Here is a 13,857-nt window from a genome sequence, read left to right on the forward strand (position 1 = left end):
TCACAAAAATCAAGTTTCAGATCAGTGATAAAGAGAATTTAAAAATTACTTCTAAGTGCTTACTGGAATTGCACTCCAAACAAGTTTATGTTCAGCATATACAGCAAGTCATGAAAGCATAAGCGTTGTTTTCAAAATTTTTATTTAACAGAACAGTTAAAATATTTGACAAAAAAATGTTAGTACACGTTATGGAAAAGAAATTGTGGGAATTATTCCTCTGTGTGTGTATGCACATGCATACTTGTATGCGTGCGTGTATGGAATCATAAAGTAGCCCATTAAAATATCACCTCAGACTATGACCTTAATCACGAGCCAAATGCCAACATAAAATCTTACCAGTACAACTGGAGAGCAGGAAAGCAAAGGTACATGTAGAGAACACAAAAGCCTCCATCTACATCATGCAGAAAACACAGTACGGAAATCACCAAGTGTACTAAAACTACAAAACGCAAGAGAGCACTGTGTGGATTTAACTGCTCCAGAAGTAGTCTGGAGTCATCTAAAGAGCACAGTGCAGGCAGCTTAAGTGAAACAGTTGGAAAAATCCCTGTGCTTGGGACTCCAGACCACGCTTAGGTCAGATGCATCTGTTTGGTTTGATGAAGACCTAGTGGAGGAGATTCAACTGCAGAAATCCCATTGGAAGTTGTTTTTCAAGTTTACAAGCCATTTCTGACCAAAACGTGAATCTGAAGGCCAATGCAAAAATCTGTATCCACTATGCACCACACTCATGGAGATACCCAATGTAACATAAAAGGTGATTATTCACAGGTCTTGATACAACACAAACACCAAGGGGATGAGGGATCCACTTGTGCTTGCCCCAGGCTTGCTTTATTTGCAACTCAATAAAAATATGCAGCATTTTAAAGATTTGTAAGAGAAGCTCTTTTGCACAGAAGTTGCTATAGTGAAGAAAAGAAACTGTTGTGCTCATTTTTATTAATAATGATTTAAAAACTTATTCAAAAATACCACTGTGCCTGGATATTTGCTCTTAAAACCTCTCAAAAACCAATTCTTTGGAATAAGCTAAAACAAGACTGAGAAAATTTTGTGTTATTAAAAGAAGCCAAAGAATGTGACTTAGAACACAAACTTTTTTTGAAGAAAAAACTCTAAGGCTAGTTCAAATGACAACTTGAAAATTTATTTATTTTCCTTACTTTCAGAATGTCTTGGGTTTCATTCCACTTGTTTGTCCACTCTTTGGTCAGTTCTTGTACCTATAAAAGACAGCAAATATTGGAAAAAATCACATCTCTTCTAAAGTCCTTGATAACGCATTCTCAGAGAAGTACTAAGTATTTGTGCAATTCTTTGTGAAGTTTAATACTCAAACATTTAGAAGAGCACTGTTGCTCCTGCAATAAGTGGCTATACTTATAATTTCTCTCTCTCAAAAAGGAAAATCACAAAATTCTTATTTATAGTATAAAATTAAACAAAGGACAGGGATAGCCACTTGAAATAATGGCAGCCATTTTCAAAGAAATTAAATAATTCCAAAAAATGCTTCATCAGTCCTACAAAGTCTACTGCCACAGATTGATCCCTCAAGCTGTAACAAGACGACAGCTCCTTTCCTACAGTGCAGGTAGGCATGTTCAGGCTAAAACACCCTCCAGAAACTGCAGATGAAGAAGCAGACAGGCAGTAGCCTTCAGGAGACAATCAGAGCAAAGTTTGCTGCAACTTAGACATCACACACTTGGTTGAAATCGGCACAGAAGTGAGAAGCTGCTTCTAAAGGCGTTACATACAGCGAGAGCGTTGGGTATGAACGCTTAGGTTTTGTCCTGCCTTTCCTACTCATCCAGTTGTCCATCTCATAAGTTAACTTTCATAGCTTTCATATCAGTAAAGGCTCTTTTCACTCCAGAGCCTTTCAGACTTTTTAGAAAGCTGTGCATAGAGGGTGCTTCAGGTAGATCCACCTCAAAGCTCTGGCTGACTTGGAATCATAATCACATTAAACAGAATACATATATATATACACACACTCACACTTTCATTTTTTACATCACCAGATTTCTGTGCAGGAATTAAATACACAGACTTTTAAAAACATACAATCTTTTATTATTTGAATTAATTTCAGCTGCAGAAAGCTGAAAGAAAAAAAGAAACCCAGCTATACATTCCTTTATTACTTTACATATAAAACCACTGCAGAAAAGAAAAAAGGTCATTAATGCAGTTCCTCCAAACACCTCCACATTTGCTACCTGCAGCCTACTATCCTAGCTGCCTTTGCAGATCAGCTGCAAATTAATCATAGGAACTAAAGAAGCTTCTCTTGCCTCTACCTGTATCTCAAGATTTCAACAGAGAAAAGTAAACACATCTTTCAATGCATCGTATCAGTCCTAGTGCTGCTAATCAGAATGTTAAAACAGAAAACAATTGAAAAGATTAAAGAAAAACATGAAGGAGGTCCATCATAAGTCTATTCACCATACCAGAACAACTTCTATTCCTCAGAAATCATTTAAACATTGTTCTTTTATAAGGACAAACTCATTAAAGAAAGCTACCATATATTTGTCAGATAATTTAAATATGGTGATAAAGTCCCTAGATCTGTATAAACAAATTAATTATTGCACTCATTCAATTATTAAAAAAGCTATAACCACTGCAATATCTACTAAGAATTTTCAGTAATTATGTCTATTGTAATTATCATGAATAGTAATCACATAACCTTCTAATGAGGCTGACAAGAGATAATAAAATATGCTCGATATACTCCCCACACAGAGGGGCCAACACTTCTGAGTAGGACAAGCAGTGATTACTGGCAGAGCATGAATAACAGACTCTCATTAGCATACAGTCAGCGGTTTATATTACTCAGCTAATCGTAGATAAAAGCTTTATGTTTGTGCACAAAAATAAAAGCATAACACACACATTAACAATATTATCCTTCATCTCTGATTCAGCTGAAAACTTTTTAAAACCTATATATAAATTTAATATATTTAAAAATAAGAATAATAAATATAATATATATAAATAATATAAATATATATAAAATATCTAAATAATAACAGAAGAATAATAAATGACAAGAAGAATATAAAAAAAATTATTTGCAGCTGAAGGCTCATACTGCATATGTGCAGGTCCTACTTTAATGATTGAATACAACACAGTAAGGATTCCTGCATATACTACAGAGTTGTAAAATGCACTTCCCAGCAGAAACTTGGCTTATAGAAAAGCCCGGACTCTACTTTGCAGCTATGGTTCATACTAATACACATACTTTGTCCATTTTTGTCATGAAGTTTATTTTTAAAATATCATTTCACTGAAAAGTATTTCAATGTGTCTTCAAAATTGGTATCACCAATGGGAATCCTGAAAAGTGCAGACAGATACTGTACCGATTACTTAGGTCGAAACAGGATTCTCAAAGCAATGCATTCATTCTTTAACTGCAAAGGTCTAAGCAGCACCACTGTAAACCTTACAATTTAAACCAGCAAAGAAGCCCCTGGTTTTTTAAAGGCATCTTATCTACATTTGATTAGCATCCTATTGACAATATTCAGAACTAAATATTTGCTGCCATGTAGCTGAACGATTCCAAATACTCTCCTTTCTCCCATTCCAAAGTCTGAGTAATACTATTTTTTAAAATCAGTTTGCAGTAGCTTTAAAAACAGGCAAGCATATAGAAAAGAATTAACATAGAATGATAGAATAAAGAAAGGAAGGTTGCAAATTAAGGAAATGAGAGTAACATTAAATCTACATTCTTTTGGACCCTACGAGTCTAAACTATCTGGGAATTCTTCCCAGCCTCTACACTGGGCTGGATTATTAAGACAACTTGGTGTGAGGCACACTATGAAGTACACCTAGATCTTAACCTCTCACAAAAAAAACACCAGCTAATTAGGCATGAACATATTTGTACATACCAGATTTAAAGACTGCAATTTTCTGAAAACCTACCCCACAACAAGTTATTGATTACTTGAAAACATAAAAGAGTTGATCATTTTCTCCATAAATCTTTTACTGTATTTTCTACACACTGAATGCTGTGCTACTGTGATTTGTGGTTTTGATTACTCTGATTCAGTGGCTTTTCCCTCTCTATTCTATTTACAAACATACATTTTTAGTAAGGCAAGCTGGTCTGGGAACAAATATTTTCATTAAATAGAACTGTTATATAAATATCAAAGATATACTTTGTTCTTAGTTATAATGTTATCTTACATTAGTAGGATAACAAAATTACAAGTTCACACATAGGGTTTTTTTTTAAAAAGCACCAAGACAATGCTGTTTGGTGGAAGGAAATTTAGTTGTGTATCAAAAAAATCGTGAAGATCACCAACACTCTTGCATCCAGACCCCCCCCTTTCCTTTTTTTTGTTTAAAAACTGGTTTATGACATTATAACTCACCCTTGCTTCATTCTGCTGAAGCTTTTCTTCCATACTTAAAGCTGTTGGAGAATCCAAGAGTGCAATCTAAAATTGTAAAAAGTAAACGTCATCAAGTTAAAAAAAAGGAAGAAAAAAGTAACAATTTCTGGCAGAATCAAATGAAAGAAATGCAATTGATTATTCAGGATGAAGTATTTTAAACTCTAATATACAACATTTTACTTGAAATACTGTAAACAGAGTAATCAAAATCTTGTCAAAGTAGATATTTCAAATACAAATCATTGGTTTGAGAGTACTATTTTCATTCACTATGTATACACATGGTCACACACATGCAGACAGTGAAACTGGACACGAGTAATTCTTGATACATATATTTTATATTTCTGTTAAACATGAAAATTTATTATCCATCAATCACTAACCATTTTGCTATAATACATATGTATATTGCTTATCTTTAATAAATAAATATTAAGGAAACCGGCCTTAGAAAAGGAAAACTACTATACAACACGCACACACACAAGCAATACTCATTGTTATGTGACCTTCTACACTGAATCCAGCACTATATTTTGGTAACCAGTATCTTCAGTGATCTACAGAAGCATTTGCAATACAGTATTCTGGGAATATAAAGGAAAACCACAAAAGAAATTATACAGAGATTTATATTCTACTGTGCATACATAACACCACCTGCTGTTTTACCAACCATCACAAATTCAATTAACTTAAGCAAGTTCTCTATTGTCTCCCACACAGCCATCTATCACGTTCTACAACTAAACCAGATTTATTTTGTGATATCCACTGTTTTACAGCTTGGAAGTAGGTCAAAGCATTAGATCTTCAAAGGGGTCCAAGTTACATCTACTTTGCTAACTCTAACTCAAAGCACATTTTGAAAATAAATTAATTTTCCCCTCCTAAAGAATACAGGAGAAACACAAATATAATAGAGTAATTCAACCCCATAGCTTTCTAATTGTACGTAACAAAGCAGAGGTCTTCACTTTGATCATCTACAATACCTATTACTGCTTCCAACTGTGGTCCCATCCTCTTTTTCAGCACATGTTTTATAGCATAAAATCTAGCTGAAGTACTAGCCTTCTATTAAAAAAGTCTATGCTGAACTGACATTTCACATTGCACAGCCTATCTAAAATGAAATTAGATAGTTCTATAAATCTGAAGTATTATCTCAGATACTTCCAAATCGTATTTGCTCAAGTATGAAATCTAGCAGTCCCAAGTGACATTATTTAGAAGAGAGAACTGGCCTGAGCCAATTGCATATTCCTTATTGTTAGCTTGGTCCACCATCCTGGAAACAGAGGACAAATTAAGCCTAACTGAGTTTGTGCAGTAAATGTTTATAGTGGCTAATATTGACAGAATAACAATAAAGAGAATCATGCAACAGGGAAGTATAGCATGATACATGTGTTCTTACACCACCACTGAAAATACTTTTACATATTTAGCATGTTACATGCTTTCTAATGTACTGTGCAGCCAAACACAAATAAAATGTGTTGTTCAAACCCGTCCATACTCCTGCATTTTTATATTTATGCATCTAAAATACTTTATACCTTCTACTTCTTTTAAGATACTAGATTAAGTTCTTCTTCAGCCCATCAGACTAGACCCAGGAAACAGGTTACTGCTCAGTCTCCTTATGCTGTGGTGACTACCTGTTTCACTGCACACTGCAATCAAGCTCTCATTATATTAAGAAAAAGCTAAAAGCTTTGGGATGACAATTTTTCCCCCCTTACGTTAAAAGAGGTAATCTACTGGCCATATGGAAACTGATTCAATCAGAAAAATAATATTCATTCATAGCCTCATAGAGCTTGTTTACTCAAATCAATATAATGAAAGATAATTATCTCATTACGTTCTAGAAATAGATGTTATAACTCAATGAAAATTACATATAAATTTCAAGTAAAGCTAACCTGATTCCCTTGAGCAAGCAGGGCTTTTAATCGGGCTATTTCAGCTCTCAGCTCACGGATCAGTTTGACGTTAGGATCCTCATTAATAGTAGGCTTGTTGATGATGTTTTTGGCTCTATTTGCATAGCGGAGTGTACTTAAAGTTTCTCCATAATTGACATCAGCAGGTGAAATAGCTAAGGAAATGAAATCAGAAACAGTTTATCCAGCACCATATGTTTCATTTAGTAAAGTTAGTTTAGATTTTAAAAGTCAGATAAACTTAATGTGGATGAAGAGACAGAAATATATGATTAACCAGTACGGCTACAATTTGTTCCTATTCTTCGCCTCGCTCCACTGCTTTCATGTCACTATAACTTTGCTTAAGTCAACACTGTATTACAATAGTGTATAAGAATAATCAGGTCCAACAATCAAGCGTTGTGAAGAAGCCTTGCTGTCAATCTATTTAACACTTAAAATTCTCTGGTAAGCATAAACATCCTATACAAATACTTTACAGGCTTTCTTGCAAATTTTTTACAAGAACAGTGGGAAAAATGGTATTTTGTAAGTATCAATGTAATCATTGAACAGAAAAGTCATTTCAGGTAAAAACACAGTAGGTTCAGTTCAAGTTTTGAAGGGCAATTAAACAGCATTCAAGCAAAAAGCAGACATGAAAACCAAAACAAGAGAAAAGCTTCTATAATTTACAAACCTAGCTGTTCTACTGAGCTGCAGGTATCTGGCAGCACACAGAACTTACTTATCTGATGCATCAAGATAAACCAGTATTATTTTTACAGGCAGCTTAACCAGGAAAAACAATGGAGTTTAAATGAACATGCTAATGCTATCTTCCCCCTTCATTTTCCTAACAATATACAAGATGTTCCCCATTAAAAAGATAATTATTGCATCCAAATAGATGAGCAAAAACACAGAACACCATGAAGAAAAGATGAAGGACCAGCAGTCTTAATAATCAACCTGAAGAGACCCAGAGAATCAGATAATGAAAACACCTGAGAAAAAAAAAATCACGTAATCAAAATATTCTGCCCTTCCTCATTCTCTGAACAGTAATAAATACACTCTTTGTGGCAGAAACTTGCTGAATTAGGGGAGATGCACTTAGCAACAGACTATATTTCCCCTAGCTCACACTATCATTTCCCTACTTTATCTACTGTCTCCTCTCCACTACTCAATTATTCTCTTTCTGGAAGGATGTTACAATAGTTATAGAAATATGACAAATCAGAATTGGATGTATTTTTATAAGAGCCTTTCCTACAGTTTGAGACGATCTTGCTGCCTTTTTTTTTTGTTTAGTTACAGAAAAGGCAGGGCAAATGTACCCAGACAGCTTGTCAGGCTCTCTTAGGCAATTCAGCCACATTACCAGTAGAGTTACTGTTGGACAAAAGATCAACCATCAGGGCTCTGGCAAGCAGAAGCATCGTTAATAGATGAGGAAGTAGCTGAAAAAGCAGCTGTGCACTGTAATCATTAGTATAGGCACCGAAAGCTCACTGTGTTTCTAAAACTTCTCTTCCCAATCCCTCTATCAAAAAAAAAGCTCAAGTCACTCAACCATGTAACTGAAAGAAAGCATCAAGAAGAAAGATGCCAACACAATGTTACTTGAACAGTCAGAAAAACAAAGCAGAGTCTGGCCCAAGATCCTCTTTTGGTACTACTATGATCAGCCTAAGGAAAGAAAGTGGCATGGATTCCAAAAACATCTCCAAAATCATGCAACAGAGGAACTGCTATCCAGAGAATCTGACTATAGCAAAGCAACTGAAGAACCAGAATTTGATCCAATGCATTTTATTCCTTCGATTCCGCTCTCCCACCATTCCCAAGAGAGGACTGCAGCAGTTAGACTGCTTTTCATTTGAGCAGGAAAGAGTGAGAAAAATTTCAGAGCTGCTCTTCTCTTCATACCTTACATTTCCAACATCCAAACCTCCCCTCCCCTTAAACATCCTCCCAGCTTCTCCTCGGTTTTTTGGGGAACTGAATTCCCATTCCGATTTGTTGAAAAACCTGCAATACATATGCCATAGGTAGGTTTTTAAACCACGTGATCCTTACAGAGCTTCCTACGGATAAAAAGGAAGCTGTAAGAAAAGTCTGCAAGATGACTGATCATAAATAATTAAATTTAGACAAAAAGTTAAAACATCGTGTGCATTCAAAAGGTAGGTTAAATAAAAATGACAGTCTTACCCACTGAATGTCACAAGAGACCAGGTTGTTTCTGCTACTAATGCAACAAAAACAACACAGTTTTGGAAAAGCAAACTGATTCGCACATCAGTATTGACTAGATGCACAAAGCTGTAATATATTTTTACTGAAAATCAAAGTCCACAACCTGGGGAGAAGAGTCATAAGGGGAGAGAAGTACAAGACTTTACCCAGGTCCAGGTTTGAGCATTTACCATGAGTAACAGAGCTGTCTGGAATGCAAATAAACTTCAAGAATAAACAGGAACTATTACTTGAAGTTTAACTGGTCAGATTAGCTAACCATTACACTGCACATGTGTCAAAGAATCACAGCAGTGAGGTAGATGTCAGAGCAAATGCAAGTAATTATGCACATAGATTTGCATGATCCTTACTTATGCAAATAAATGTCTAATGACTGTATGTACACAACCTGGATGCCTTGTTACCTTTGCAACCAAATACTCAGCCAGTGATACATGCAGCCAAACAGATGATCTGCATGTGAAAATGAAGCTCTCAAATTCTGGAGGCATACCTGCTATTGTTCCATGACATCACTAAACAACTAGACTGTCCCCATATACACCATCAGACCCTATATAGTTCTACTGCTGGAAGAGATGTTCTGCAGAGTGCAGGTAAAGGCTCAGTGTTACTAGAAAACTCAGAAAGAAAGAAATCATTAATGTGTAAACAGTGTTCTGCCTTAACAAAGCATCTAGAATCTAATTATTTACAGCCAATTCTATTAAGCAGGAACTGTTCAGGATGCAAAAAAGTAATTTAAAAAACACTTACTGGCAATCATTATAGTTTTAGAGTTTCCTCCTAGGCTATCTTTTAAAAGCCAAGTCAACACAGAGTCCCTGTAAGGCACAAATACTTGCTTCTTCTTTGAAAGAGGGTTTGTTGCATCCTGAGATAAATCAGCTGTGATGTGGAGGTAGAAAAAAATAAAATACAACAATTATATATTTTCATTCATTTTCAAAAAATAATATGTGTTAGACCACTACTTGTGTAAAGTTAAAATTAACAGAAGTGTAAGTAAATAAACAGAAATGTATTTAATGATTTAAAAAAAAACACAAACCAGACAAGCACAAAACCCAGAGACTTACCTAAGGCAGAAATGACATTTCCCAGAGTAACTAAAGATTTGTTAATATTCCCTCCTTCCTTTAATCTAACCCCTGTGGCACCAGTGGCATCTGCTCTCTCACTTCCGGCAAGATCTACCAAATGAATCTTGCTAACAGTCTCACAAGGCATTTCAGAATCAAATTTAGCCTACAGAAAAAAAAAATACAAAGAAAAGTGTGTTAAGCTATCAATTCTGAAATTTTATTGAATCCAACTTAATGGCCTTGTTCATGTCATGATTGAATTTAACTTGTTTACAATAGCAGAGCTTCAGAAGACAGGCGTATGAGAGGTGCCACAGAAAAGCATTTGATCATGAATTGCTGCATAACTCCCACACAAGTAGTTACTGCTTCAAATTGGAGCATTTGCAACTTTCTAGCCACTTACGCACATGCCCTGACAACTGTGAATTGGTATTTACATGATGCACAGTGAATATGTGCTGCATTCATTTTATTAAGCTTTCAACATTTATATTATATTTATACTTAGCTTTCAACAAGTTACAGCATACACAGACACATTTAAACCCAATTTCTCCCCCTGCCTCCAAGTTCAAGTAAATCGCAATTGCAGTTTTATTCTATGATTTTAACTGAGGCTTCCTCCCAATTTTTATCTTAATTCATATAAATCAACTCAGGTTGCCCTGTTTCAAACTTCCTTCTACTTTTACAGCACAACAGGAGGACAAAACCTTTGCTGCCTGCCTCTCATCCTCTTCCAAAAGCTTTTCAATGAGCAATTCATCATTAGTGAACAGCTGGTGCACAGGATTTTGTGCATGGTTTTTGGGGGAGACATGCAAAGTTCTGTCAGTGGAGCAAACGACCTCTATGCTACCTTCTTTTCATCTAGCAGGTTATCTGTGGACTGTCTAAAAAGCCCTCCAAAAACAATGATGAAAAGCAGGAGTCATTAGAAAAGGAGTTAACTACATATAAACTAAAAGATCACTATGCTCTGAGAAGATGCATTAAATCTCTCCATTATTCCATCAGTAAATTGAGGAATATAAATAGGTTCCCAACAGTACGAGATGAAGAGTCAGCAAGAAAACACTCAGAAAATATTTCTACACTCTATGATTTGGGCCACAGAGACAGGTTTTTTTGTAAATCTTGGATAACACCAGAGCGTAAAAGGTAGCCGTCTCACACAACATGCTCCTCACCCACTCCTCCTGTCACAGCAGCATCGTGAAACACGCCGGCACTGGTTACTGTTATTCAGCCTGAACTCCCAATATTTATCTCCTCAAAATCTATTAAATACCATTTTAAGTAATCACATTACACTATAAATTTTAAAGATCATAATCACTGATAAGCATATTTATAATTCTCAAAAAAGTATTTGCACACTTTTAACTTTCCCTCTCACAAGACAGCAACATAGTCATTATCTACTCATACTTGCTTATTTGACAACCTTCTTTTTTAATTATCATATGAATCACTGAATGTAAATACATATTAAGACAGGGGGTTTGGTTTTGTTACCTGAGTGAAGTTGATCGTGAAAATGGCATGAGACCTGCTACTGACATCATTCATTCCGGTTGCAGCCGTTGTTCTATTTATATTTCCCGCGTCCATAAGTTCCTCTACATCAGTATAATTTTGCACTAAATGTTTAGACAAATCTAAAGAAAAGCAGAATGTTACGGGTATGCTCATACATGCACTTGATTTTCTTTACAAAACGATGAAAATTACCCTCACTACTGCAAAGTATTGCTGCAATTAGTGTTTATTGTCATACTTGCTTATCACTTAAGAAACAGAATGAGGCCTCGTGAACAACGGAGAACATTCACTTTTACAGTAAATTAAGGAAAAAATATGCAATCTTACTAAAGTATTTAGCGCAATAACATAAGCATAATCCCTCAAGAGACAAGAACCTTCCCTGGTAGAAGACAGATTAAGACAATTAGATCCTAATAGCTTCTTTCCATCTAAACATTAAAGATTTATAAACTATAGTCAACAAATTCTTAAAACCAATTGCATCCCTTAACATCATTTAAAAACATGTTACAAATTTATAGATAAAAACTGTATATGTATAATAATCTTAGAACTTGGAAAGCAAGTGGCGATACAAAATGAGAGGCTAGTCTCTTTTAATGCTTTTATATCAAAAGGAAGGCAGTGTGTCCATCATCATTTATATTTTAAAAGATAAAAATGCCCTGTGCAATTAGACATGACATTTTAGAATATAAAAAGGTTATAAAATATCCAGTGCAAAACACAAAGCGTTTTTACCCTCAACATAAGGCCCTTCTTTTGGATGTTCTCGTATTCGTAAATTATTAGTTTTTGATGACTTCCGTCTAAGAAGATCTCTCACACGTTCATTATAAATTTCCAGATAACTGAAAAAGATTAGAAAACCGCTGACGGATTCAAGAGTCTTTAAAAAAAGGAAAGCCATGTTAACACTGTGTTTGAAAGCAAGACGCCTGGAGAAGCAAATGGATCCAAAGTTGGCTTAAGATGGTATTGACAAGAGCATACTTGTATCATACGGAAAAAAGCAAGGAGCAAGTAGAAAGGAAGCAGACATTAGCAAGATCAGTATCTCCTAATGTCAGCCTGAAATAAAGGGTAAAAAATAAGGAAGATGCTGTCCAGTAGCAAAGGCATTTTCACTATCACTTAAATACAGCAAAACGCACAGCTGTTGGACTGAAGTTAGAAGCACTGAGCATTTTAACTACGACTGCCAACAAAAATCAATTATAGGACTGAGGCCAAGCATGGAAAGTTATTAGAAAAACACACTCTTTTCTCAGAGATAAAGTGAAACAGGGTGAACCGAAACAAGTTTGATGACCAGCAAACTATTAACACGCCAAGACCTACCTGACTTCTGTTCGAAAGGATGCCTCATTCCGCTTTGTTTTTTCACTTATTTTGCTGAATAATCCTTCACAAATTCGCGGTATTAAACCTGCATCACCCTGCAACAAAAACAATCCTTATTTCCAAGGCTATATATGCATGGACAATATATTCTGAGAAGTAAAACCCAAGATCGCTAGTTGAGAGTTCCAACATCTAGATAAAGGGGAAAAACCAAAACTTCTCGGCAAATACTCTCTTGCCCTTTATTTAACTGCAGTAACCTTGCCACTTTAATCCTTGTGTGTGCGTTGGGATGTATATACTAGCTCCAATTCTTTGCTATTCGGATATATTTTGCCCCTCATTTAGTTTGAATGATCCCAACTGCTTAAGGCAGAAACTGGCTCCTCAGAGCAACATATGAACTACCTTATCTCCACACTATCTTTTCTAACTTCTGTCTCATTTCACTATGGACTTGGCAACATCTGCAGAGAAAGGGTTAAGAGCCATATACACGCATCCATGAGCCATTCTCATTCAAACCTCCAATCCCCAGCTCACAGTCCTTCCTGTCTTGAAAGATATAGCAAGTCCTTTGGACAAATCGGCATGCAATAACAAAATCAAGGCTACATTCACTGTATCCCACAATGCTGCCAAATTAAATTTGGTATTTAACTTCTGAAAGCTCGACTCTGCAGTTAAAGATTTTTTATTCATAAAGTGCTCAGTCGGTTTAATAAAGCCAACTGAAAAAAACCACATTCCTTCTCACAGATCCCTACAGTCTACATGGTTTACTATCAGGGCTGCAACTATCCCTGCCAGGGTCCTTGCCACTTCAGCTAACACAGCAGCCAGCAGCAGCAGGATGTCATCTTCTCCGGTAAGCTGGCACTCAAGATTTGAGCCACATTCCAGTGAGGGTGCTGCTCCACCACTGATGTCAAACACGTGTCAGACAGCAAGGCAGCAGCTAACACCTCTGAGATATCCAGAAACTTAGCATGCAGCTCTCTCTCCTCTTCCCGTTGCTCCAGGGAGATCCCTTTACAGCCAAGCAGTGAGGCAGTAAATCAAAGCCAGGGTCTTCCCCAGCAGCAGAGAGGAGCAGGAAAGTGCTGTGCAGCTCTAGCCTTGCTTCACAAGGGGCTGCTTGCTCCCAGCTGCCACTGAGTTTGATTAGGTAGATGACCAACTACCTGCTGAGCACACCTCTTCCCC

The 13,857-nt window shown here is 36.1% G+C and overlaps 1 protein-coding gene across 4 annotated transcripts in view; it reads right to left on the reverse strand.

Annotated features, from left to right (window-relative positions):
- Nucleotides 1-13,857, reverse strand: part of KIF16B (kinesin family member 16B) — a 144,090-nt gene that overhangs the window by 104,655 nt on the left and 25,578 nt on the right. For all 4 annotated transcript variants that reach the window (XM_068395235.1, XM_068395227.1, XM_068395220.1 and 1 more), the window contains exons 5-12: nucleotides 12,649-12,746; nucleotides 12,049-12,158; nucleotides 11,278-11,420; nucleotides 9,751-9,919; nucleotides 9,428-9,559; nucleotides 6,401-6,576; nucleotides 4,443-4,508; nucleotides 1,179-1,238 (exon numbers count right to left, since the gene is read on the reverse strand). In XM_068395235.1, the coding sequence (XP_068251336.1) occupies nucleotides 1,179-1,238; nucleotides 4,443-4,508; nucleotides 6,401-6,576; nucleotides 9,428-9,559; nucleotides 9,751-9,919; nucleotides 11,278-11,420; nucleotides 12,049-12,158; nucleotides 12,649-12,746 (954 nt within the window). The remainder of the gene's footprint in view (nucleotides 1-1,178; nucleotides 1,239-4,442; nucleotides 4,509-6,400; nucleotides 6,577-9,427; nucleotides 9,560-9,750; nucleotides 9,920-11,277; nucleotides 11,421-12,048; nucleotides 12,159-12,648; nucleotides 12,747-13,857) is intronic.

This window comes from Nyctibius grandis, chromosome 1 (assembly GCF_013368605.1).
Source record: "Nyctibius grandis isolate bNycGra1 chromosome 1, bNycGra1.pri, whole genome shotgun sequence".
Taxonomy (NCBI): domain Eukaryota; kingdom Metazoa; phylum Chordata; class Aves; order Nyctibiiformes; family Nyctibiidae; genus Nyctibius; species Nyctibius grandis.